The sequence below is a fragment of the Pleurodeles waltl genome, chromosome 4_2 (genome assembly GCF_031143425.1).
Source record: "Pleurodeles waltl isolate 20211129_DDA chromosome 4_2, aPleWal1.hap1.20221129, whole genome shotgun sequence".
In the NCBI taxonomy this organism is placed as follows: Eukaryota; Metazoa; Chordata; class Amphibia; order Caudata; family Salamandridae; genus Pleurodeles; species Pleurodeles waltl.
The window spans coordinates 868,164,407-868,191,399 of record NC_090443.1 but is presented as its reverse complement, the minus strand read 5'-3'; the positions used below and the strand labels follow the sequence as shown (position 1 = coordinate 868,191,399).

Here is a 26,993-nt window from a genome sequence, read left to right as displayed (position 1 = left end):
TGTAGAAGAGTGGAGAGCCGTAGAGTGAGATGGAGCAGAGTGGAGGGGTGTACAGTGTAGTGGCGTAAGGTGGGGAAGGGTATAGTGGATTAGCGTAGATTGTGGAGTAGTGAACATAGACATAGCGTTGAGATGAGTAAACCGCTATAAACTGCTGTGGCGTCCCATAAAGTATAATGGAATGCTGTGTCATATAGTTTCTGAGCATAGTGTCAAATACAAATTTGGACAGTGGAGAATATGGGGATAGAGTGGAGTAGAGTCTTTTACAGTGGCATAACGTGTAGAAAAGTTTTGTAGAGTGGAGTTTTCTAGAGTGGAGGAGAGCACACTGAAGTGTCGTAGAGTGGAGGAGTGTACAGGGGAATGGAGTAGAGTGGAGTGGCATAGTGTGGAATAGCATATAATGGACTAGCATACAATGGAGTGTATACAGTGGAGTAGTGTAAGTAGTGTAGATTGGAGGGGCATACAGTGGAGTGGAATGGAGTGTAATAGTGTACAGTGTAGTAGTGTGCTGTGGAGTGGTGTACAGTGCAGTGGTGTACAGTGAGTGGGGTTGAGTGTAATAGCATACAGTGGAGTGACATCCAATGGAATAGCATAGAATGGAGTGGGGTACACTGGAGTGGGACAGAGTGGAATACCATACAGTAGAGTGGAAAAGATTGAAGTTGCATACAATGTAATAACCGACAGTGGAGTGCCATAGAGTGGAGTGGCATTCTGTGGAATTGTGTAGAGTAGAGTACAGTGGAGTAACGAACAGTGGAAAAAGCATAAAGTGGAATAGCATACAGTGGAGTGGCGTTCAGTGGAGTGACATAGACTGGAGTGCATACAGTGGAGTTGGGTAGAGTGGAATAGCATAAAAAGGAGTAGAGTAGTGTGGGGTGGCGTCCAGTGGACTAGTGTAGGATGGAGTGACACAGAGTAGTATGGCATACACTGGAGTGGTGTAGAGTGGAGAAAGTGTAGTGGAGTGGCATACACTGGAACAGCATAGAGTGGAGTGGTGTTCAGTGGAATGGGGACAGTGCAGTGGTGCAGACTGGAGTTGCATGTACTGGAATGGGATAGTGTGTAATAGCATACAGTGGAGTGCTGGACAGTGAAGTGGCGTGCAATAGAAAAGCACGGATTGGAGTGGCGTAGAGTGGAGTGGCATACACTGGAGTGATATAGAGTGGAGTAGCGCACAGTGAAGTGGCATAAAGTGAAATAGCATACAGTGGAGTGTTCTAGATTGGATTGGCATACAGTGGACTAGCGTACAGTGGAGTGGCATACTGTGGAGTGGCGTAGAGTGGATTAGCATACAGTGGAGTAGCGTACTATGGAGTGGCATATAGTGGAATAGCATAGACTGGAGTGGCGTTCAGAAGAGTGGTGTAGAGTGGAGTGTTGTACAGTGGAGTGGGGTAGAGTGTAATAGCATATACTGTAGAAGCACACTGTGGAGTGTCGTACAGTTGTGTGGTGTAGACTGGTGTAGAGCATAGTGGAGTGGGGTAGAGTGTAATAGCATACAGAGTGATGTCCAAGGAAATGTGTACAATGGACTGGCATACTGTGGAGTAGGGTAGAGTGGAATACCATACAGTAGAATGGGGACGATTGAAGTTGCATACAGTGTAATAGAATGCAGTGGAGTGGCATACAATTAAAAAGTGTAAAGTGTTGTACAGTGGAGTAACATAGAGTGGGAATCCATAGAGTAAAGTAGCGTATACTGGAGTGACATACAGTGGAACAGCATAGAGTGGAGTGGTGAAGAGCGGAGTGACAGAGTAGAATGGCATATAGTGGAGTAGCGTACAGTGCAGTGGCGTACAGTGCAAAGGTGTAGACTGGAGTGGCGTACACTGGACTGTGGTAGAGTATAACAGCGTACAGTGAAGTGATGGACAGTGGAGTGAAGTCCAATGGAATAGCATAGAATGGAGCTGTGTACAGTGGAGTGCAATACAATTGTGTGGCAGAGAGTGGAGTAGCATACAGTAGAATGGCATTCAGTGGAATGGCATGCAGTGGAGTGGTCCAAACTGGATTGCATATGGTGGAGTAGCATACAGTGGAGTGGCATCCAATGGAGTGGCATAGAGTGGGATAGCGTATAGTGAAGTATCATACAGGTGTAGAGTGAAATAGTGTATAGTGGAGTAGCATACAGTGGTTTGTGTACAGTGGAGTTGTGTAGACTTTCGTGGCATACGGTAGAGTGGGTAGCATATAATAACACAATTGAGTGGCACACAGTGGAGTGGCATTCTCTGGAATGCATAGAATGTAGTGTCATACACTGTAGTGGTGTAAAGTAGAGTAGCATACAGTGTAGTGGCATACAGTGGGGTAGCTTACACTGTAGTGGCATACAGTGGAATAGGATAGAGTGGAGTGGCGTAGAGTGTAATGACTTAGATGGTAGTTTATAGTGGAGTGACGTACACTGAAATTGTGCAGAGTGGAGTTGTGTACAATGTTATAGCATAGAGTGGACTGGTGCAAAGTGGAGCTGTGTACAGTGTAATAACGTCGAGTGGAGTGGCGTAGAGTGGAGTGTTGGTACAATACTATGCAAAAATGCTTTAAAAAACTGTTGACTCAGCATTTCAGGGGGAATCTGAATGGTTCACACCACTTTCTTCAGGACATATATATTTAAAATCACAAACTTGTGGCTCATCATCTCCAAATCCGTAGTCATATCTAGGCATAGACTGGAGTGGAGTAGCGTGGAGGTGCATACGGTGTGAGAGTGTAGAGTGTAGTGGCATACAGTGGAATTGCATACACTGAAATAGCATAGACAGGAGTGGCATACAAGGGAGTCTCGTACAGTGGGGTGGCATAGAGTGGGATAGCATATAGTGGAATAGCATACAGTGCAGTAGTGTCCAGGCAAGTGGCGTAGACTGGAGTGGCTTAGTGTAGAGGTGCATATAGTGTAAGAACGTAGAGTGGAATTGCATGCAATGTAATACCGTACACTGGAGGAGCATAAAGTGGCGTCTCCGACAGTGGAGTGGCATAGGGCCGGATGTAGCAAGGCTTTTGCACCTCGCAAACAGCGAAAATCGCTGTTTGCGAGGTGCAAAAGCCACATCGCGATGCCCATTCCCATTTTGCGAGTCGGTAACCTGGTTACCGACTCGCAAAATGGGAATGCGAGTCGCAAATAGGAATGGGTGTCCCCATGGGACCCCTTCCCCTTTGTGAATGGCTCTGAAAAAATGAAACTGACACGTTTCATTTTTTCGTTTGTAATGCATCTCGTTTTCCTTTAAGGAAAACAGGCTGCATTACAAACAAAAAAAACTGCTTTATTTAAAAGCAGTCACAGACATGGTGGTCTGCTGTCTCCAGCAGGCCACCATCCCTGTGAGTGCTGCGACTCGCAAGGGGGTCGCAAATTGCAACGCACCTCATTAATAATAATGAGGTGGGCCTTTGCGACCCCCTTGCGACTCGCAGATGGTGTCAGCAACACCATCCTGCATCCGGCTTTGCGAGTCGCAAATTGTGAGTCGCTCAGACTCGCAATTTGCGAGTCGCAAAGCCGTAATTTGCTACATCTGGCCCATAGAGTGGAAAAGCGTGCAGTGGAGTGGCTTAGAGAGGAGTGGCATAGAGTGGAGTGGCATATACTAGAGTATACTGGAATGCCCTAGAGTGGAGTGGTGTATATGGAAGTCGTGTACAGTAGAGTGGCTTATGGATGTATGTGAAATTTAGCTAACTGAAGATTTTGGTGTGCAGAGTAATCCAAAACAGTGGCTTGTACTCTTTTTTGTTTCTCCAGATTCTCCAATCAACGCAGGTCCACACATGGTGGGCTTGCGTTGCTTTGTAAATCTGAATTAAGTATTGTGTTGCTGTTAGAAATGGGGTCTTTGGTTGGCAGTCAGGTTACCCCCTGTCCAAGCAAGGACCCTCACTCTAGTCAGGGTATGTCACACACAATCCAAATTAGCCTGTACCCACCCTCTGGTAGCTTGGCACTGAGCAGTCAGGCTTAACTTTGAAGGCAATGTGTAAAGTATTTGTGCAATAAATCATACAATACCACAAAATAACACCACAAAAATACACCACACAGTGTTTAGAAAAATATATAATATTTATCTGGATAAATGCAGGTCAAAACGATTAAAGATGAAATAAGCAAATGTACTGATATCACTGAAAGTGATATCAAGTGTCCTAGAGTTGGAATATTACTGTAAAAGCAATAAAAAGTGTCTTAAGTTCTCCTAGAAACAACAAGTGTCTCTTGCAGTACAAAGTACCTGGTTTGCAGTGAAAAATCCTCGCAAGGGACCGCAGAGGAAGTGGTGTGTGGAAAACGGTGAGTGTGCGTCGCTTTCGCCCCTTCGCACACGGACGTGTGTCGTTATTTTCCACGCTGGGAAGACGTTGCGTCAATTTCCGGCGTGCGGACTTGGATCCTCTTCGGGTTGTGGGGTTTTCAGACGCCCCGGGAACAATGCGTGGAATCCTCGGCTTGCAGAGCGAAGTCACAGCAGCTGCATCGATTCCAGTAGGCGATGCGTAACATTTTCTTCCGCACGGCAGGCGCTGCGTCGATTCCTCCCAGGAAGTCGGGCGTTGTCATTCTGAGTCAACATGCGTCAATCCAGTAGGGCTGTGCGTCGAAGTTCCGGTCGCGTCGCTGGCGCTGCGTCGATCTTCTGTTGCGAAGTCGGGCTGCGTTGTTCCAGACTTGGCGTGCGGTGAATTTTTCACTGCGAGCAGGCTGTGCGTCATTCTTGGCAGGCGGTGCGTCGAATTTTCCCGCATGGGGATTCCAGCTGCAGGAGAGAAGTTTTTTTGTTCCTGGGACTTCAGGGAACAGGAGGCAAGCTCTATCCAAGCCCTTGGAGAGCACTTCTGCTGCAAAGCAAGACAGCAGGGCAACAGCAAGGCAGCAGTCCTCTTCAGAAAGCATTCAGGTGAGTCCTTTAGGCAGCCAGGCAATTCTTCTTGTTAGGGTGCAGGTTCTGTTCAGGTTTCTTCTGCAGGAAGTGGTAGGGCAGAGGCCCTGTTTTATACCCAAATGTGCTTTTGAATTGGGGGAGACTTCAAAGAGTGGCTTAGAAGTGCACCAGGTCCCCTTTCAGTTCAATCCTGTCTGCCAGGGTCCCAGTAGGGGGTGTGGCAGTCCTTTGTGTGAGAGCAGGCCCTACACCCTCCCGGCCCAGGAAGACCCATTCAAAATGCAGATGTATGCAAGTGAGGCTGAGTATCCAGTGTTTGGGGTGTGTCTGAGTGAATGCACAAGGAGCTGTCAACTAAACCCTGCCAGATGTGGATTGTAAGGCACAGAAAGATTTAAGTGCAGAGAAATGCTCACTTTCTAAAAGTGGCATTTCTAAAATAGTAATATTAAATCCAACTTCACCAGTCAGCGGGATTTTGTATTACCATTCTGGCCATACCAAATATGACCTTGCTACTCCTTTCAGATCAGCAGCTACCACTCAAACAATGTATGAGGGCAGCCCCAATGTTAGCCTATGAAGGGAGCAGGCCTCACAGTAGTGTAAAAACAAATTTAGGAGTTTTACACTACCAGGACATGTAAACCACACAGGTACTTGTCCTGCCTTTTACCTACACAGCACCTTGCTCTAGGGGTTACCTAGGGCACACCTTAGGGGTGACTTATATGTAGAAAAAGGGGAGTTTTGGGCTTGGCAAGTACTTTTAAATGCCAAGTTGACTTGGCAGTGAAACTGCACACACAGAGCTTGCAATGGCAGGCCTGAGACAAGGTTAAGGGGCTACTGAAGTGGGTGGCACAATCAGTGCTGCAGGCCCACTAGTAGCTTTTAATCTATAGGCCCTGGGCACATATAGTGCACTCTACTAGGGACTTATAAGTAAATTAAATAGCCCAATTGGGTGTGATCCAATGTTACCATGTTTAAAGGGAGAGAGCATATGCACTTTAGCACTGGTTAGCAGTGGTAAAGTGCGCAGAGTCTCAAAACCAGCAAAAACTGTTTCTCAAAAGTGAAGGGAGGCAGGCAGGCAAAAAGTTAGGGGTGACCACCCTAAGGCTGTCATGTCTAACAGTTGCCCATTCAACACAATCTGTGATGCAAGGGTACTACGATACAATAATACAGTTAGGTCTTAGTTATTTTTTGGGCCACGGTATACTACAGTAACTTTGCGGTATACTGTGGTACATGGAGATGACAAGACAGTATATAATTGGGTAACTGCTGTTTTTAGAAAATTAAATGGCACATGTATTATTTTTAATACAGTTTGTACTGTATTAGGGCATTAGATATGGGTAAGTAGTAGATTTTATTGTGGGTCCCTATCTATTCCCACTTTATTAAAGTGTTAAAAGTAAGGACATTTATTTATATTGTTTGCTTATTTTTAAATAAGTTTACTTAGTACTGCAGTAGTACATAGTAAGTACCATATTTTTAGGAAATGTTTCTTTTTTATGTTTTTTTCACTAGTGTAGTATTTGCGCGGTATTCCTTAAGAAATTCTGTGGCACTCCATACACTTTTTTCGCAGAAATAAATATGATACAAAAATGTGAATACACTCTGTGAAACAGTGTGCATTATAATATTTTTTTGAAAAAGTATTTAAGTACTGCAGTGGTTCCTAGGTAGTACTGTGGTACTCAGTAAAAAAAAAAATTAAAAATAGAAACTTTTAATTATTTTTCCCTACCTATTACTATTTCACTGAAGTAGTAAAGGTCAAGAAAAAATATAAAACCTAATACTTACCTATAGCTAAGGCCCTAAGCTAGAACACAGGCAAAATGACCTTAAAACAACCTGGCTACCTTGAAGTATTGTAAAGGCAGTCATTATCCAATCCGACAATGACTTGTCATCACCACGTACTGCAGTAGTTTTGCAAAATGTTATAAAATACTGCGAAAGTACGCGGTCACAGATATCACTACATTTAAATGCCTTATAACTTAAAAAAAATACTTACCCTACTTACCTGTAGTACCCCAAAAAAATAATCTAGCCACCATAATGTATAATTCTGCACAATCTCATGAAAATCCGTTCAGCCATTTTCGTGCTACATCGAATATAATAGTCTTAAGAAAATGCATTGGTGGAAAAATGTGTTTTGGGACTCCCATTTATCTTTGCACCCCCTTAATGACTACGGCATAAATTTACATCATCACAAAATGTGAAAAAAGTTTTAGGTCTGGGAAGCTTTGTGGTGGTTCGTCACATGAGTGGAAAGTTATAGGGGAGCAAAACTCCAAGTAATTCTGATCTCTGGGGACTCTAACAGTAACTATAGAGTGGCAGCCCAATTTATTGTGACTTTTTTCTTTTTATCTCTGGAATTTATGTTGTTTTATTGGTTTACATAATCAAGTGACCATAAATGAGTGCATGGGGGGCCGCAAATTATAGTTACCTTAGGGAGCGAGTTATAATTACTTGAAAGAACTCTTATATAACAGCTGAATTTCTGTGGTTTTGTACAAGCAAATTCAGAACCTAACTATAACGTCCCTATAACCTTTGGTTTTTTTCAGTGAATTTCTATGTTTTTTTATGTATAGTTATCTCTTCATTACTATACGTTAGTCCAACCACCACCACGCACGGCCTTCGGCTTGCATGGTGGCGGGTGGCCGCAGGGCCTGGCCTATGGCTAGGTCCTGCAGCCAACCCCTATAACAACCCAACATCACACTACGCACGGCTGAAGGCCAACCCCTGATAACAACCCACACCAGCACCACACACAACCAAAGGCTGTGCACAGAAGGGTTTGGCTGTAAGGCCTGGCCTATGGTCAAGGCCTGCAACCAACCCACATAATCTCCCAACCCTGCACCATGCACAGCCAAACAGTCTGTCTCTTTTCGTGTCTGAGTGGGTTTGTGAGTGGGTGCATGAGTGGCTGAGTGGGTCTTGAGTGAGTGCATGATGGTCTGAGTGGGTATGTGAGTAGGTAAGTTAGTGACTGAGTGGGTCTGTGAGTGGGTGCTTCAAAGTCTGAGTGGGTCTGTGAGTGGCTGTCTGAGTGGGTCTGAAAGTGGGTGTGGGAGTCTATGGGTGGGTGCATGAGAGTCTGAGTGGGTGTGTGAGTGGGCACATGAACCTCTGAGTGTATGTATGAGTGAATGAATTTGTGTGTGAATGAGTCTGTAAATTAAAAAAAAATATTTTGCTTATTCATGATTAATCTCGATTGCCTGTGAATATCGCACATGGTAAAGAAAAAACATTTTAAACCCATAATTTGACCTTCAAACACCCCTATATCACACTCTTGAGGTCAGGGTACCTCCATCCTTACCCCTTATGCTACTTTTCATTTTTTTGCTGGCCCGGAACCCTCTTCTGTAACATAAAAAGGTGGCCTCAACTTTCTGTTCAGGTTGTAGTCAGCCAATTACAGCTCTTCTATTCATTTATTTGTGAAAATTTGCAAGTATTTGCAAATTATTTGCAACCTCAGATATACAAATTTGGATTTTCTTTTATTTCTCATAAAGTGCTGAATGGATTTACACCAAATATGCAAAAGTGTAATCTGTGTAACGAAACCTAGCTTTCTGCCAAATTTGGTGTTATTCCGTACAGTGGTTCAGGCTGTAGCTTTGTTCAAAGGTCCTTTGGGAATTAACATGGGAAACACAACTTTTTTTACCCTGCTTTTTCTCGGCCCCTGCTTGATGGATGACCCTGAAACTTTCTGTATGCAACAAGAATTACCGGGGCACATTTTATTGGAAAAGTTTGTGAAGATTCGTCAAATGGTGCCAAAGATGTAGGAAGTCAAAAAACACTTTTTCTATGGAAACATGGTCCTAACAATAACTACCCAGTGTTGACCTCCACTAGGTAATATATATTTATATATAATCACTGAAAAAAACAGGGTTACATAGCTTGTGCACTAAGGTAACTATAACTCGTGCCTCCACCATCCCTTGGGTCTGGCCTTATAAAAGCCCCTCTCCCAAGGCCATTCTTGGCCCCGGGGACCCAACCCCCTGGGGCCCGGTCCAAACATTTAATTTTTGTGGGGGGGCAGAGGGCTGATCTTCACTCCAGGGGCCCCATTCCATGGGGCCTGGCATTAATATATTATTTTTTTGGGAGGGGGCCATTCTTGGCCCCGGGGACCCCAACCCCCAGGGCCTGACCTAAACATTTAATTTTTTTGGGGGGAGGGAAGCCACGCAGCCCCCCCTCCCCAGGTGGATCTCACCCCTGGGGACCCCACCCTCTGGGCCCCAGCCATGTCATCTGGGTGCCCCCCAGGGCACCTAGTCACCATGGTTGGGGACCGGGAAGGAGCCTGAAGGCCACCGCAGTCCAGGGGCTTCACAGAAACAACGCTTGTTTCTTAAAAAAATTATTTGCAGATCTGCTGTGTCTCCCGCTGATAATTAAAATAAATGCTTTTTTACTTTTGGGAGGGTTCGGGTGGCAGCACAGAGCTAAGGTGTCCCTACCCTGGCCCTGTTTCTTTTATTTTACCTTTTTGTCTGGGACTTGGCTGAAGCCGAGTCTCAACATGCCTGCCAACACTTCCTGCTTTATGTGTTGTCAGCTAATCAGATCTCAGCATATGATTGGAAGGGTTCGCAAGCCTTCTCGTCCCTATCAAATTTGGCTTTTCTTTAATTTTTCAAACACTACTGAACAGATTTACACCAAATAACAAAAAGGGTGCTTTCTGGACCAAGAGCTACCTTTCTGCCAAATGTGGTGTCATTCCGTCCAGTGGTTTGGGGTAGTCGTGTTAAAAATCCCTATGGAAATTAATTAATTTCTCGGCCACCACTTGATGGATCATCCCCAAAACTTTCCAGGCAGCAGCTGACGTGTGCATCAAATTGTTTGGTAAAATTTTGTTAAGATTTGTCAACCAGTGTCAAAAATATAAGCAAATAAAGAACCACTTTTTCAATAGAAACTAGGTCTTACCTATAACTACCTAGTGGTGACCGCCACTATATGTATTTTCACTAAAGTTATAGTTAGGTTCAGATTTTATACCCATAAAACCTTGGAAAATCAGCAGTTATAATTATCTCAAGAAACTATAACTCATGCCCTTGCCATGCACAGTTTTCCCATCAATAATTTCACTTCAAATGTTGCGGTGTGCAAATCTACTTTGTTGGGATGGCACACCGGCATCCAATGGGTTTCAACAAGACCCACTTGTCATTTTCACGTGTGACAATAAAAACAGAAGACAGACTTAAATAACCCCATCATAGTGCAGAACTTTTCGACTTCTGTCTTTTGCAAGTACCTTGGATCTGTATCAGTACCTGCTTTCAATTAACGTTTTTATATATTCCAGTCGGGCTGCATCGGTACTGTAAACAAGAATTTTAGGGACTTATGCTTACCAAATCCACGATGAGGCTCGCCCTCTAGTCTCAAACTGGTGCTCGGCGTATTGGCCAGGGCGGAATATTTATTCGGTGGAACAAGGGACCAGGAGCATGGAGTTACATCTTGTGAAAAGCTAACAGAACCTGGGAGTGTGAGTACACTATCGCTGTGAATGTGGTGTCTGTTTAAAAAATAAGGAAAATATACAAAAAACTGACACTTCGGGTCATTGAACTGAATTTCCAGAAGTCATGTTGGGTGCTGCCTATACAATCAATGAAGTCACAATGTAAAAAGGACCTTTGGATAGGTTGTCAGACTACAATTCTCATAACGCATTTGTGCCTCCTAGGGCTTAATTATGCCCTGGGGACCACCACCTCCCCAAGAAAAAATTGCTTGATTATTCCTGAGCCCAAGAGACCACCACCTCCTCAGGGCTAGCATTCAATTATCTGCAGAGGGCATGCAGGCCCACCTCACAGCCCTGGAGACTGCCATTTCCCTGAGGCTCAAAAAAGATAATGATGGGGGAATACATCACAGATCCTCAACCCTGGGGACCACCACCTCCCGGGGATAAATACAAATGCTCGAGGGGGGCCGTGCAGCCTCTATCGTGGTGCCAATAATGTCCCTAGGGACAACCACCGCCAAGGGCTGGCTCCTGCATCCCCGGGACAAAGCTGTTTGCTTTTACTTGGTGGGAGCTTTGACTGCAGCCAGTTCCTGTGGTCAACCCCGCTAACCACCCAACCCTACTCTGCACATGGCACTTTGACTGTGGGTGGCGGGAGTTGGCCACAGCCTATCTCTCTGGGTATGAGAATAGGTGTAAGAGGGTGATCTGGGGGTGAGAGTCTTTTGGGTGTGAGAGTGCATGCATCAGTGTCTTAGTGTGTGCTTCAGGTCTGTGAAGAAAAATGTTTTTGTCAACTATACAGCATGAGATGACCTTTCAGTATGAACCTTAAACGTTGGGGGAAGAGTTAAGGAAAGAGTCGCTGCAGCCAGTGCGGCGCCACTTTCCTTGCACCCCTTAGCGCCACCCTACTGCCACCATGTGTGTGCATATTTAAAATATGGCGCACTATGGCACAGGGTTAAGGGACAATAATGTCATTTTTTATCTACGCTATTAATGTACTCTGCAGGAGTAACAGCAAACTTTTGGTGCTACTCCTGTAGAGTACATTGGGGCCCATTATAAATAACGGTATGCCCTCTTTAATGTCTGCTCTGAACAAGTGTTAAATGTGCCCAAAAAAAATGCCACAAGGGAATTTTTTTGATTTCCTTGCGCCATTTCTTCAGCCCCCCCCCTAATGGGGGTACGCTCCCCTTGGATACATTATACCTGGCGCAGGCATAATGTGGTGCAAAGGTTTACAAAGTGGCACAATGTATGCATTGCTATGTAAATATGGCGCAGGGAAAATGGCACTTTAGCGCTGCCTTAGCGTAAAACAAATGACTCTATGGTGGCGCGAAGGTGGCTCTAGGGGCTCTTAAATATGCCTCTTGAAGTTTAAGAAAATTAAAGGAGGGAAATGATCACGGACACGCCTGGATTAGGACCCTCAACTTTCAGTGTGAGGGTCTGAGACCTTAACCAGTATGCCATTATTTTTTTTATTTTTCCATTTGGTGTCCTATACAGAATGTTTGGAACCACCGGGGAGCCTCAAGGCCTCCCCCATGGTACCTGGTGGTTCCAGCCTCCTGCATGAGAGCCGGTATTGCTCCAGCAAGCAATGAGCAGCTTCTAATAGCTGCTCCCTGCTTACTGGAGCAGGGAACACTGATGAAAACTCTGCTTTCTGACAGCGGGACAAAACTGAGTTATGTTTGCTTTTGTTTGGTGGGAGCAATCAGCTGTGGGTGGGCACCCCAGGACAAAGCAGGAGCTGGCCCTGGCGGGTGGCAGTCCCCAGGGCCATCAGTGGCTCCTCGTGGGGGGACAGGGGCCCCTTCCTACGAACAATTCCCCAGGGAGGTGGTGGTCCCCAAGGCTACAGGGGTCCTAAATGCACCCCCTATCGTTACTTTTATTATTGCCCCCAGGGACGTGGTGGTGCCCGGGGCTGAGGGGGTGGAGCAGGCACTCTCCCCATTACAAATAAACAATGACCCTGGGACTTAGCTCACCTGGGGGCTTAAAAAAGACAAAACAAAAAAAGAAAGGGAGCCTGCGTTTTGTATTTTTGGTTTTGTGGATCTGCTGTGAATCGCACCATAAATTTAAAAAAATTGCTTTTTAACCCTGGGGTGTCCCTCTGGGACCCCAACACCAGAGCTAAAGGGTGAGGGTGTCTGTGCTGAAGCCAAGTCCCAACATGGCTGCCAACAATTCCTTGTTGAAGTTTGGACAGCCAATCAGATCTCAGCACAAGATCGTGAGAGGTTGGGAATCCTTTGTGCCCCTATATTTACCAATTTGTATTTTCTTTAATTTCTCATAAACTACTGGACGAATTTACATCAAATAACAAAAAGGGCTCTTTCTGGACCAAGATCTACCTTTCTGCCAGATTTGGTGTAATTCCCTCCAGTGGTTTTGGCACTACCACTGTTCAATTTTTCCTATGGGAATTAATATTGGAAATGCTGTAAATTTCACTCCCTGTATCTCAACCCCGCTTGATGAATGACCCCAAAACTTTCCAGACAGCAGCTCACATGACTGTTGATTTTTTGGGGAACTTTTCATGAAGATTCGTAAAGCAGCGCCAAAGATATAGGCTTTTTCTATAGAAACTAGAACCTAACTATAACTACCTGGTGGCTGCCACTAGATTATATATATATATATTTAATTACGGGTCCTGCACCCGTAGCCGTACACCGATCCCGGCTGGTGTGGCCAAGAAGAAAGGCAGGAACTGTTTTTGGATATATATATATATATATATATACATATATATATATATATATATATATATATATATATATATGTATATATATATATATATATGTATATATATATATATATATGAACAAACAAGTACCACCATCACAGGTACTTAAAAAATCGCACTCCAAGGCTTGTGAAATGCAAAAAAGAAAGTTTAATGGCGACGCGTTTCGATCTCAAAGAGATCTTTCTCACAGCCAATGTAAACATTAAGTGCATCACCACCCTTAAAAACAAGTAAACCACATTAAAAATGGTAAAAGACTACAAACCATTAACAACGTGAGGAAGCAAAGACTTTTAAATATATAGAAATACATCTCTTCTTAAACAAATGAACCGCTAAATATTGACCCATTATGCAGAAGAAATATACCTAGATATATAAATAACATACATGTGATAATATAACTATAATATTGCTACCCCATTAAAGATCAAAGCAGCTAGATTTCTTTTCATGTCCCTTAGATGGGAAAATAAAATCATATTTTAATAACATCTTGTGAATATCCATATCCCATCGAAACTTACTAAAGAAACACATAGAAATGACTTAGATATGTTTCGGCCAAGTGGCCATATCACTATTTTTACATCATTGTATGCTAGTCAATGATATGAATAAACATGTCATTTGAATATGCAAAATAACCAATTCATTTTTCAAAGGGACCATGAAAGGTGTGATAGTGGTACTTGTTTGTTCATTTTGAAGGGTCTGAAGCAGTTGCCAGTTCCCTGGGAATGCTGGAATTTTATATATATATATATATATATATATATATATATATATATATATATATATATACATTGCTCCGCAGGGGGAGCATCGGCAGTACACAAAGCCGGCTTTCTTCATGAATATCACCAATTTGCAGCATCATAGACATAGAAGGTAGTCAACATTGCTGCTTTCCCATGGGATTTTCTTATATTGTAACAAATAGTGAAATAAGGATTGCGAAATGAATTAATCGTAAAAAGGCTCTTGTAACACAACAGCATTTCAAAAATCCTTTTATTTCTCACGGACAAGTTGCTTGATTTATTTTGATAATAGCATTGATTAATTCATTTTTGTAACTTTTGGAAAGCTTCAGCACCATAGCACTTTGCACTTTGCATAATGAATTAATGTTTGAGAAATAAGAGGAAATGTATTATGACGTTAGCATTCTGTGATAAATAGTAGGATTTTGGCTTTGGAGCATTAAGTTGTGTTTTGCAAAATTTATTTATTTATTTTGAGATTTCCACATTTACACAGCTGATGTTTCTCTTTTTGACAGGACAGCAGCAATGTTGACTAACTTCTATCTCTATGATGATGCAATATATGTGTTTATAACAATACATGAAATGGTGTTACTTTGTTGTGAACAGACCGTCATCTATGGCGAAACGCATTAAGCGGTCTCTTCTTTGGACTAAAAGTGAATTCTTTGAGCCAACAAATGAGCGAACCCATAACTTTGGGGTAAACCCACACCTTTGACTGAAGTCATGCACTTTCCCTATATTTCTGTGATGGAAACTTTGGGAATCTGCGGTAATCAACACAAATTCCTACCAACCAGCATTGCCCCATCTGTACAGATAAAAACTCTGCCCCACTTGTGTGGCTAGGCCTACTGCCAGCACAGGAACGGATCCAACTGTGGTTATTAAGAATCTCCATGCAAAGGTTTCCATTGTCCTCGGTTTTATCTTTTCTTGTTGCCGCACTAGTCCCAGCAACACATGTGGGGAAGCGTTTTTATTGGCACAGGTAGGGTAATGCTGAGTGGTAGGACTTTTGAGGATTCCTACTATTCCAGAAGTTTCCATCACAGAAATGTAAGGAAAGTGTATGAGTTCAGGTAAAGTTGGAGATTTGCAGGGCATTGGGGGTAAACAAAAAACTAATGGCATCCATGAAAGTCATGCTATCCTGGATTCCCTTTGGTGTCTTATTTTAAAAAATGTACAGGTTGTCTAAGTTTCCCTAGGTGCTGGCTGAGCTAGGGTCTAAATTCTAGAGCTACCCACACTGGAAAAAGAGGGTCAGTTTTTGGTGGAACAATGTGCTGCATCCATGTTGCATTTTGAGCTATTTCCTGTCGCGGGCACTAGGGCTACCCCTCACAAGTGAGGAATCATCTTTATGGAGAGACTTGTAGGAGGATAGAATACTAAAACTTTTCTTATTACCAAATGGATTTTGCTGCGTTTGTGCCTTTCACATGTAAGCCAGTGTATAAGAAAGATGACATTTTGAAAATAAACCTCCAAATCATACGCTAGTACAGGTGCCTACAAATTCAGAGATGTAGAAATAACCACTGCTCCTAAACTCTACCTTGTGCCCATTTCAGAAATACATGTTTCCTTGATATTCTGTACTCAATGAAAAGTCTTTGTGTGGTGCAGCTCAGTCGCTTGCTCTGGGTAGTTTGGGTTCTTGGAGAACCTACAAACCCCATATACCTCCACAACCATAAGGGTCGAGTGGTTGCAATGATATTTTGCTTTTGTCAATCAGCCACTGTAACAAAAAGTTATAGATGAAAATGTTATCACAATGCCTGTTTTTTCCTACTGATTTTCAATATCTCTTTATTTTAACAGTTATGTTTCTTAGGAAAACTTTAAAAGATCTACATATATAACCCCTTGTTGAATTCAGAAGTTTGTCTGCTTTTCAGAGATCTATAGCTTTTCTGAAAATAGGTGGTTGAAAGCATAAAAACAAGGAAAATAAGCTACTTCATAGAAAGATGCCAAAACTGTGGTACAAAATTAGATTTTTTGATTCAGCTCCACATGTTCCTGAAAGTTGGGAAGATGGTAATTTACTAGAGCAAACCGTTCATGGATGCCAATTTTAAGAAGAAAAAATTGACATTTTTCCATATTTCTTAGAAAAAACTAAAACTTTTGCCATATTTTGCCTATCTTCTCGGTCCCCTCTTGGGGAAGCCACAAACCCTGGGGATCTTTAGAAACCCCAGGATGTTTGAACAAAAGGATGCATATTTGGTGTGGATAGCTTATCTGGACAAAATGTTATGGAGCCCTAAGCGTGCACTACCCCAAATAGCCAAAAAAGAGTTCAACACTGGTGAGGGAGGGGCCTAGCAGCTAAAGGGTTAACAAAATATTAAACATATCTTTGAGTCTCTTTTAACAGTTTTCAGGCCACAAAGTGCTGCCATAGAACGAACCAGAAGAAGTCCTTGCACTTCATCTTAAGACCATACAGCTCCTGCATGAAGCTCTCATGGAATAAAATATCCAGGAGACTTATACTATGTTTTTTAATGTTTCTGGGGGGCTGTTGTACTTTCTGCAGCCCTCTATATCATTAAAACAATGCTCGGCAGGGAACCTTCTACGGGCACTATTAGGATTCAAAAAATATATAAATAGAAAGCCCCTGCAGGGCATTATGGGGCGCTCCTTACTTGGAACAGTACATAATAAATTAGCAGCTCTTGCCACTTATATATTATTCCTTCTTTTTTATAACTTTCTTAAGGGTGTCCCCGGCCCACTCTGGACTCCTACACTTTGTAATAACTTTGGGGCCATAGGCGGAGTCCCAAGGCCCCCACGGCTACTGCCGGTTCGCCAGCCAGCATTTAAAGTGAGTGCCCATCCGGAGCACCCACAACATGGCCAAATGTTGAAGGTGCCGGGGAGCCCCACTGCCCTCGCAGTCCCTGCCGGCTCCCCAACCAGCACTCATCCTGGGTGCTGGTGGGAGCCTGCTACATTGCTTTTCTCCTACCCTGGAAGCAGCAGCTTATTTCTCTGCTCCTGCCACAAGGGAGCAACGTTGTGTTCCCTGCCCAGAAAAGTATGAAAGGGAATTACATTTGTATTCCCTGTCCACACTCTCCTAGGCAGAGAACAGCAGTGTCCAGGGGGATGGAGTCCTCAGGTCACTGCTTTGATCAGGCCCCGGGGGTGGGGTCCCCAGGGCTTGGTCTATAGCTCGGGGACGGAGGCCCTATGTCCCATTCTCCAAAATAAACACTTCGGCCCCAGGGGATGGGGTCCCTAGGGCCTGACACAGGCTTGTGAAGGGGAGCCATATGCTCTCCTCTCCTTAAAAGTTAATCAGCCCTAGGGAATGGGGTCCCTGGGGCCTTACAGAGGCTCAGGAGAAGGGAAGCATGTAACGTCCCCATAAATTATGAATCAGCCCAGGGATAGAACGAGATCTTTACAAGGCTTGGGGAGGGGGCTACAAGACCCCTCCCCTGAAGTAGAAAACACATTGGCTACCACCAGGGCCCTGGGCCCCCGAGCGGTATTTATGAAAAAGCAGGGAAAGCACTTTTTTTTTTAAATGGCATTGCTCACCATCTCTGACAAGAAGGTTTTTGTTTATTGTATGATTTCATTGCTTTTCATGACAATCATCTCTTTTCTGAGGAAAAACCCATAACTCCCATTTAACAAATATTTTTTATCTGTGTGTTAATCAAATTGTGACATGCTCTACCAATTGTATTAAGATGATGAGCAAATATTCCAGGGTGCTGCAAACATTTTCCTCAAACAACTGCAGGACAACATGCTGTTCAAAAGAAAACTGTTCCTTATACCATACGATGCATAGAAGTGAACACACGATTGTTGAACTTGTGCACAGATCCCTCCTCTGCATTTGGCATCATTGACTACACCTTTGTTTGGGGAGGTCAAAGTCAAATAGTTATTGATCAGAGTTTACTGAAAATGCTTTTCAGTTATGCACAGATGGATAAAGTAGTGAAAGTCTCACTCCGATGACTGTGAATATTGAGAAAAAGAGCAAGGAAGAACTGTGACACGGCACATCTGTTCAAGAAATCTGATTTCCAAAGGCATTTCTTTGTATTATTTTAATGAGAAACTGAATCACAATGGTCAGGAACTTAGGCTGCACATGCTCGGCTGAAGAAGCAGTAATGATCAGGATAAAAACAGCCTAGCACATAGGCAAGGCCACACCTTTTGCCTCTGAAACAAACATTTGTCAACCAGGATGAAAAATGTCCCCCGCGTACATTCAGGTCAGGCAGGAACAGAGTATTTTGGATGGCACTTTGGACCCTATATAAGAAGAAAGTGGTCCACCGTTTGACATGAACGTCAATTCACCAATAGTCCAGGGGCAGTGGGAGTGACATCACCTGCGGTTTGACCTGTACGTTCACTCACAGGCATACTTACACATACACAATCACACATACACACACGCTTTCTCACATAATCCCACCTATAGAGTTAGTGGGCCCTTTGAAGGAAGTTAAATGCAAAGCCGGGAAAAATATGTCTGCCCCATAATATACCGGAGAGCTTAATGCTCTCCAGAGAGATTGTAGAAGGCAGGAAAGGAAATGAAAACTCGACCCGGCCTACAAGAAAGCATAAAGCTTAGAGAATTGAGAGGATTATACAAAAACGCAATTCAACAGTTCAAGACATGCTACTACTCACAGAAAATTAAATATGCAGGAAAAGCTCTGAAAGAATTGTTGAAGACTGTAAAGGCCTTCACCGTCCCCTCCTCATCTAAAAAATTAGATAACTCACTGACTTTCTGTGACAGTGTAGATAATTTCTTTAAAGATAAGATTGTAGAGATTAATTTTGAGTTCTCAGCCCCTCATCTATTTGAGAGAACAGAATATTAGTTCCAATGGTGTGTTGGCAGAGGCCCAGCATTGACAAATTATGCACCTCTACCGACTGTCAAAATCAAGTCCCTGCTATCTAGGATTCATTCAGGGTCCCCAAATGACCTGTGCCTCTCCCCCCTCCTCCCCCCCGAGTGCTACAACTGGTCAGTGATTTGGTTGCGGCCCCCCTAGAGGGGATGTACACAGAGGTTTTAGAACTGGGCGTGTTTCCCTCAGAATGGAAAGAAATTGTCATAATACCCATTAAAAAAAACAGAGGAGACCCAGGAAAACTTACGCCCAATTGCTCTCCTGCCCACGTTGGCAGAAATTTTAGAAAAACATCTAAACCAAGAACTCACCTCCTACTTGATGACACATGACTGCCTGGACATATCCCAACACGGATTCCAGAAACATCATAATACGGAAATTACCCTGATTGCGACCACAGACGCCATAAAAAAACAGGTGGATCAGGGTGGGGGTGCCATCCTAATCCTACTGGACTTGTCGGCTGTGTTTGATACCATTTCACCCCTCATACTAACTCATCGCCTACATCAGATTGTCCTGACGGGACCAGCTTTGAATATTTTGGTGACATTCTTCCAAGACAGATCTCTATTGGTCAAAAGTGAGGATTTCAGTGCCGCTCCTTTTCAGCTCCCTTGCGGAGTCCCACAAGGGCTCTCCTTAAGTCTGACCCTTTTCAACCCGTATGTTGTGCCTTCGGCAGAACTGGTTCGCTCCTTTGACTTCCAGGTCTTCTCCTATGCGGACGACACCCAAATAATAGTCCCTTTTCAAGATAAGATTCCCATTACAGCTAACAGATTCCAATCATGCATGAGAGAAGTCAAAAAATGGATGGGCCAAAACTGGCTAAAGAAGAATGGGGACAAAACCGAGGTTATTATCTTCGGTGCAAACTCCTCCATCTGGAATTCAAACTGGTGGCTTGAGACATGTGGGACTTTACCGGCTCCCTCTTCAGTAGTTAAAAACCTCGAGATTGCCTGCGATTCAGCTTTAACTTTTGATACCCAGGTGAACAGAGTCACCAACACTTGTGTTTGGCTCAACAAGTTCTCCCCTTTATCCATCAGGGACTCTGAGTAACGGTAGTGCCTAGGCTGGACTACTATAATGCGCTCTACCTTAATATTAATCAATTATCTCTTAACAAGCTACAACTCATTCAGAATCAGGGCGTTCAGTTAGTACTTGGGTTATCCAAGTTTACGTTTTCCAAGGGGGGCATGAAGGAGTTACGCTGGCTGCCGATTAGGAACCGCATCACTTTCAAGACGCTCTGTATGGCTCACAAGGCCCTTCACTCTCAAGGCTCCCGATACTTACAAGCGGCAATTAAGTGGTATACTCCTGGCTGCCTTTTAAGATCATCTGATCTGATGCAGGCACGTCCTTCAGGGACAAAAAAAGCTAAATGAGGGGATAGAGCATTTTCAACAGCCGCTTCGAGATTATGGCATTCTCTCCCATTTAAAATCAGATATTCCTCTTTTGCTGCCTTTTCGTAAGCAAGTAAAAACTTGGTTATTCTCACTTTACACCTCTGGAGTAGCAGCAGTTTATTATTACCGACTAAAGCGCTTTGATCGAAATGCGCTCTATAAATTCCCAAATAAAAAAATTGTTACATCAGCTGGCAGGGTGATTCACACTACAAGTGAATATTATTATTAACTATTAATGTAATAAAATAATTGACAAAAACAAGGATATTACAGCCCCAACCGATGTCCATAAGGGCTAGCTGCCCCTGTATTCCTGTGTGTGGTTCTGCCACCTCTGAGGCCAGGGGTCGCAAATGAGGTGCCAAGAGTCACAATGGACAAGCCAAGGGCTGCAGCTTTGTTCCCTGGTGACCCCTAAATGAAGTTTATGCCATCTAGGATTTAGAAGTGCCACACTGCATGGCTTCCACAGTCAGCCCACATAGTAGTGTCTATCAGCAGCACAGTGGTGGTGGTTGGTTGTTCTCCAGGTGGAGCTAGCGCTTCGCTTGGGTTACCATCCACCCGCTCTTGCACAAGCAGCGGGCCTGTGCTGACCTTTGTATCAACTTTGCTTGCTGCCCTGCGCTGTGTGAACTGTGAATCTGGGCTCAAATAATTATGCAGCACCGTGCAGCCAGTTGTTTGAGTTGCAGCACGTTGGGCTGATAATAACAAAACATGACATAACCTGTCCAACTAAGTGAGTAGCACATAATCAGCACCTACTTTAACAGACACCACTGCATCAACCCATCTTGTATCACAGACTGGATATGACAATGGACATGGAAAAAATACGCAATTTAGAAGCCCCTTAAAGCTCATATTTTATGTCCTTTGGATATAGGGTTTTCAAGAATAAAGTCATATATAGTACTAAACTACTTTCAATTACATATTGATTACAATGTTTACCTACAATACACATTTCAATGTTAATGGAATTTCAATATACAGTTAAATTTAAACAAAACAAGTTTGATCCTAATGAAATGTATATCATGAAAAATGTAGACACATATGAAAATTACTGATTTAGAAAACTTTCTATGCTTACTCGTAGGTCCCTGGTAATGTGACATTGCTAAGGGCAACCAGATCTCACTACTTGAAATGGGATGTTTACAGATTTTTCACTCTGATAAATTTGAATCACTCATTGATTGTTCTATGCTCCAAACGCTCGCAAAAATGCACACTCATGCACTTACAAGTGTACATATGTGCAAAAACATATGTGCAACATCACAGCCTTCATTCAAATGCATTTCAACTCACCTCTGGTATCCTTGTATCACAGCGGTGTCGAAATATAATTGGTCTTTAATCCAAATAATATTGTTGATGTTTGAATAGTCCAATACAATTTCAGATTGTTAAAAACAGTCCCACAGTCACTGCACAATCATATCTAAATTGCACTTTTGAAAGTCTTTCAAGGCTGCCCGCTAACTGTGCCCCCCAACCAACCATCAAGGTTACAGGAAAATCAACTCTTGGCAAGCAACATGTTGGCCAGCAGCCCAACATTCCCATCACCACCTATAATTCTACGAAGGGTTCTCCTCACCTTTCTTTGCATGGACCAGGTAGAGAACACAGGCACAGGTGACCGCCACAATGCACTGGAAGGGAATGTTTCGCATTCTCGTGCACAGCTGCTCCGGGGCAAGTCCTCCGGAGGGAAGAGCGGGAAGCCTTGCAACCAGCACCTCGGGGAAGAGCAGACGGAAAGGCTGCGCCGGCTGTAGTGCAATGAATAATTCATCCTGTGTTTGAATCGGTAACCCGAGCCCTTCTCTGCTTCCTTCAGTCCGTCCTAATGATCTGTATCAGATGTCCCCTGATTTACACCACGCCGGACGCTTTATCGATATGCTCCCAGCACATATTACGGTTTCATACATGGGCGATCCCTTCAAGATGACATTCTGCCCGAGGGGACCAGAGACATAATGCAGTCTGCAAACAACCCAATTCATCAAAATGGACATTTTGAAACTAAGCGATATATTAAATTCTCACTTCATTTCATTGCATACTATGGGGACCAAAGTACATAAAACAGGGCCTCAATAAAACAAGAACACAAAAGCGGAAATACAGTAATGTCCTCTCGGATGGCACTGAGTTGAAGGTTGACACAAGTCTGGGTTTTGGGGGCATTCACAATAAGGTTATCCTCAAGCCATATTCAGGTGATTAAAAGCTGTGGCTGAGACCTGTAAGGACTTATAGATTTTCACCCGGGCCAAGATTTTTGTGATGACATAACTACAATATTTCTGTGTATATATGTTTCAGTCTTTGTGTTATTTCGTGCGTTCTGCGTGGCACTCGGTCACTGTTCAATGGAAAAAGTAAATAATACTATTACTAATAGTAATAATAATAATTACAATAATAATAATAGAAAGAAAAAATAGCAGCTGTCTGGCAGTTAGGTATTTTGTTTTCAAAAAGCAAATGGCACACTTTAACAAGTAAAACACAAACTATATTTTCATCTGTTAAAAAACGATAGTGGGGCCTGGGTGATTTACATTAAAAGTGCAAGCCTAATGCGAAAAAATATTAGGAGGCACAGAATAGAAATTATCAAGTAAGCAAAAAAGTCTCCAAAAAAAGTAGGGGGTTGAGTATGGATCATCAAAGGTTCAAGAGGAGGCATCTATCCCGCGCACAAGGAGTGGGTTGTGGGAGCAAGCCTCTATCTTTATATCTCTTATTTAAAAAATCTGCATTTCTCGTTTCAATGTAAAACATCAATGTTGGGTGTCTGAATTGTTTGTTCTTATTTTCTATGCAATATTTTAATATATAACTCCTCGCACCACTCACTGAAATTCAAAATGTTTCTCAATGAATTCTCTTTTCCAAGCATCCTTCCCTCGCAATTTTCCTTTACTTGATTGATTCTCCTTTTTGTAATATTTTCATCCGACAAACTACGGTAACAGCGCATGCTAAAATTACAAAAATAAGAAGGGATCAGAATATCAGTCTTCTGTTCTTGAACTTTCATTTGCTAATATGCAGGTTGGCAAAGGAAAAAACACCCACACAGGAGCGCACAAAATATGGAGGAACATAACAAATAGTCACTTGTTTTGAGCAAAAATAAAATGTTTTGTAAGTAGACTGGGGAGTTACCCAAAAGTTTCAGACTCAGAAGAGTTACAAGTAAGAAGGCCATTGAAATCTAACCCAAAATACACGGTACATTAGGCCATCACTTCATATGTTTCTTCTCTTTGAAGCATCCCCATTCCTCCCCCTCAAGCAAAGGTGTGCTAACAAAATGGCTTCCTTCTCTTCCTTCCTATGCAGTGAGTATGTCCTTCCTTTAAAGTCCTTACTCATGGCTTGACACAGCAGAAAACATTGATGTAAAACAGGCTTAGCAACTGCCTGTTATTAGTGAATGAAAAAAGGAACATAATGTGTGTGCTGGCCACGAGGGGAAACTGACTCAAAACCAAAGGATAAGAGAGGCAAGAGGAAGGGAGAACATGAAGCCAAGAGCGATAGATCAAAAATTAAGAGCACATTAAGAGCGCAATAATCTTATAATAAGAGTAAAAATAGAGATCCCAGGAGGAGATCTGAGCCTCTACAAGCATTGGCAAAGGCAATGAGTCTGGCTTCAATCGGCTAATGCATGTAAAATGCATTTGTGCATTCAGTGTTGCTAAGTTTAGTACATTAAAGTCAGACATATTGGCATTGCCAAAGCTTGTTAACATTTGTAAGTTTGTTTTTTACAAAGCTGAGAGGGAAGAAGACGGGGCAGCAGTTGTAAATGTACACGCTGATAGAATATTGCATGCAGACCAGAGACAAGAATTAGGGCCACTATGGGATGCAGCTGTTTGGATCTGTCAATGCTGCTTACTAACCCTAGAGACAAGCAGCTCCTTCCCCATGTTTCTCCTCTAAATTTCAAACATACATATTGAAAGGGGAGGCTCAAATACCCTCAAAACATCCCACAATATAGAACTGACGGGCGGAATATAGGGGAATGAAACTAGAACAGGTCCCTCCAACACCCCATCTAAGTGAGGAAGACATCCGCATATCCCAGGGAGAAGGGAATGGTCAGGGGTGAGGTGATCACATTGCTGCCGAGGTTTCAGATTCTTATGTGTGACATTTTCATAGTTTCAGTGTATGATGAGTGACATTTCACCGACTACGAGTGACACTTTCTCGCAAGCAAAATAAAGCAATGAAGGCGAGGGAACCATTTAAATATCGTAATATACAGAGAATCCTATACATCCTGTTGTACACCAGCGCCACCTTGTGGCCTTTGATAAACACTACTAGGAGCGTACCTAGCAAAGTGAGAAACTGGAATTAGAAGGATTTACCGCACTCCAGGACACTGTACTATTTCGTGACAATCTCAGGCATTGTGGTAATGCGGGAAAATGACCGGAAATGTGTTATTCTAACACAAAATGCGTGACACTTGGTAGGTCTGTGACCAGGTTGTTACTTGCGCTATATTTGCATACAGCAGGGGGTTGGAGAGCGGCAGGAGGGGGAGTTGGGATCGGAAGGGCAGGTATGTTTTTTGGTTATATCGTTTATTTAATTATGATGTTCATTTACATTACGGGCCGTGTGGCCGTGTTGGACATGTTAAATGCATAATCAATAAAAAGTTAAAGAGTGTTTACAAAAAACAAGGCTTCCATTTGAGCAATTTCCAGACAGTGGCTAATAAACCTGCACTAACCCCCCCCAACAGAAGTGATATCATTCACAATGCATATGTCATATTTTTGCTAATGTGGTGGGTCTATTCATGGACGTCAACTCACCGAAATGCCAGGGGTAGCGGAAGCGACATCACACGCCTTTTGACCTACAATTTCACTCACACACACAAACTTGTACATACACACACATTCACACTTACAACACAACCTCCCTCGCATATGTAAACTCTTACCAGCAAGTCTGCACACAACATACATTTAAAAACATTTTTTACTTACCTCAGCTGACATGGATACACTAATAATGACTAATATATTATTACTCACTATTAGTGTTAAAAAATTGACATAAAACAAAGAGAGTGGAGCCCCAACAGACTTTCATAAAGACGAGCTGTTGCTTTGTTCCTGGCACTGAATTTGCCAACTCTGAGGCCAGGGGTCGCAATGGCAGTGCCGGGGTAGCAAATGGCAACCCAGGGGTCTCAACTGCGGCCCCTGACGACCCCTAAATGACATCCATTGCCCAAGTTTCCTGTAGTAAGAATATATCACTGGTGCTAATAAGCTGCAAGTTGGCAATCTTCTTCCCTCTGCTCTGTTTCCCATTTCACTGGCAATTACCCATCCAGGGCCTGCAGCTGTCAATAGAATTGTCGTCTACAATACTCCTCAACAAATTGATACTTAATTATCAAAAGATTCTTCGCATGATTCACAATAGCTTTTCACAAATCGTTTTCCCTCAAGGGAATCCGCCAAAAGGGATAAGATTCAAGATTTATAGCGCTGGTTTTTCTTGGCTGTCTCCTGTAATGATAATACCTCAATACCAATTTTTTGGTTTTACCAATTGCCCATCTAACAGTTTTTTTATATTTCTTTAGACTGCACCTGCACATTCAAGCAATGGAGATCAACAATAAAAATGGCACAAACATTTGCAAAGCTAATAGTTGGCACCTTTAGATATGGGCGCAGACCTAATAGTCTTGCCAATGCTTGTTTGATTTGGCATACTCTGTGGCTAAAACCATTCCAAAATGGCAGTTAGAGCATGCACATGCCTGCAGACACATGGGTGTCCATCTTGGATTTTTATTTATCAATGTTTTAACAAAAGAAACTGATAATGGCTGCTCTCGAGGAGCACGCACACAAAAACATGGGCGGGCACCTTTGAATGTTTTTTGCCAAACTCTAACAAAAACATTGCAGGATTGTGGCCGGTATGCGCATGTGCATGTTCAGGACAAAGGCCATTTTCCACTGGCAAGTTAAGAAAATGAGTATGCACAGGAAGACTATAGCTGGCAAAAGAGTTCATTGGGTGGAACATGGGATTCTCGGATGAGAAAGGGGCAGGGGAAGAAAACAGGTCAAAAGAGACCAGGTCAAGGTGGCATGCACAGGTAAAAGAGTGAGGAAAGCAATGTGCTTCCAAGTATCATTGAAAGGGAAATTAGAAATGGTTCCTTCTTATCAGTAGTGGAAGGGCACAACTCATTCTACCATAAACATGGTAAAGACAAACATGATTCAGGGATGGGACAAACACAAGAATAGAAAGGAACGCCTTTGAATCAGAAGCAGGGAGCCAGCATAGACAAGAAAGCCATTAAATTATGAGCAGGGGCTGGCCAAAAGCCCAGGCTATGTATTGCAGGAAATTGGACTTCAGCAACAAGCAGCTAAAGTTGCCTGTAGGAAAGACCTAAAAAGAATGAATAGTGAACAAAGTGGGTCATATACGTTTTGCAACCCAACCGTAATGTATTATGGGATCTAATATG

General features: G+C 43.0%; 1 protein-coding gene across 1 annotated transcript in view; it reads right to left on the bottom strand.

The window, feature by feature from the left end:
* The window catches only part of CDCP2 (CUB domain containing protein 2), a 109,901-nt gene extending 87,715 nt beyond the window's left edge, over positions 1–22,186 (bottom strand). The window contains exon 1 of the mRNA XM_069233360.1: positions 22,041–22,186. Coding sequence (XP_069089461.1) covers positions 22,041–22,116 — 76 coding nt within the window. The 5' untranslated portion in view covers positions 22,117–22,186. The remainder of the gene's footprint in view (positions 1–22,040) is intronic.
* Between the last annotated feature and the right edge of the window lie 4,807 nt (positions 22,187–26,993).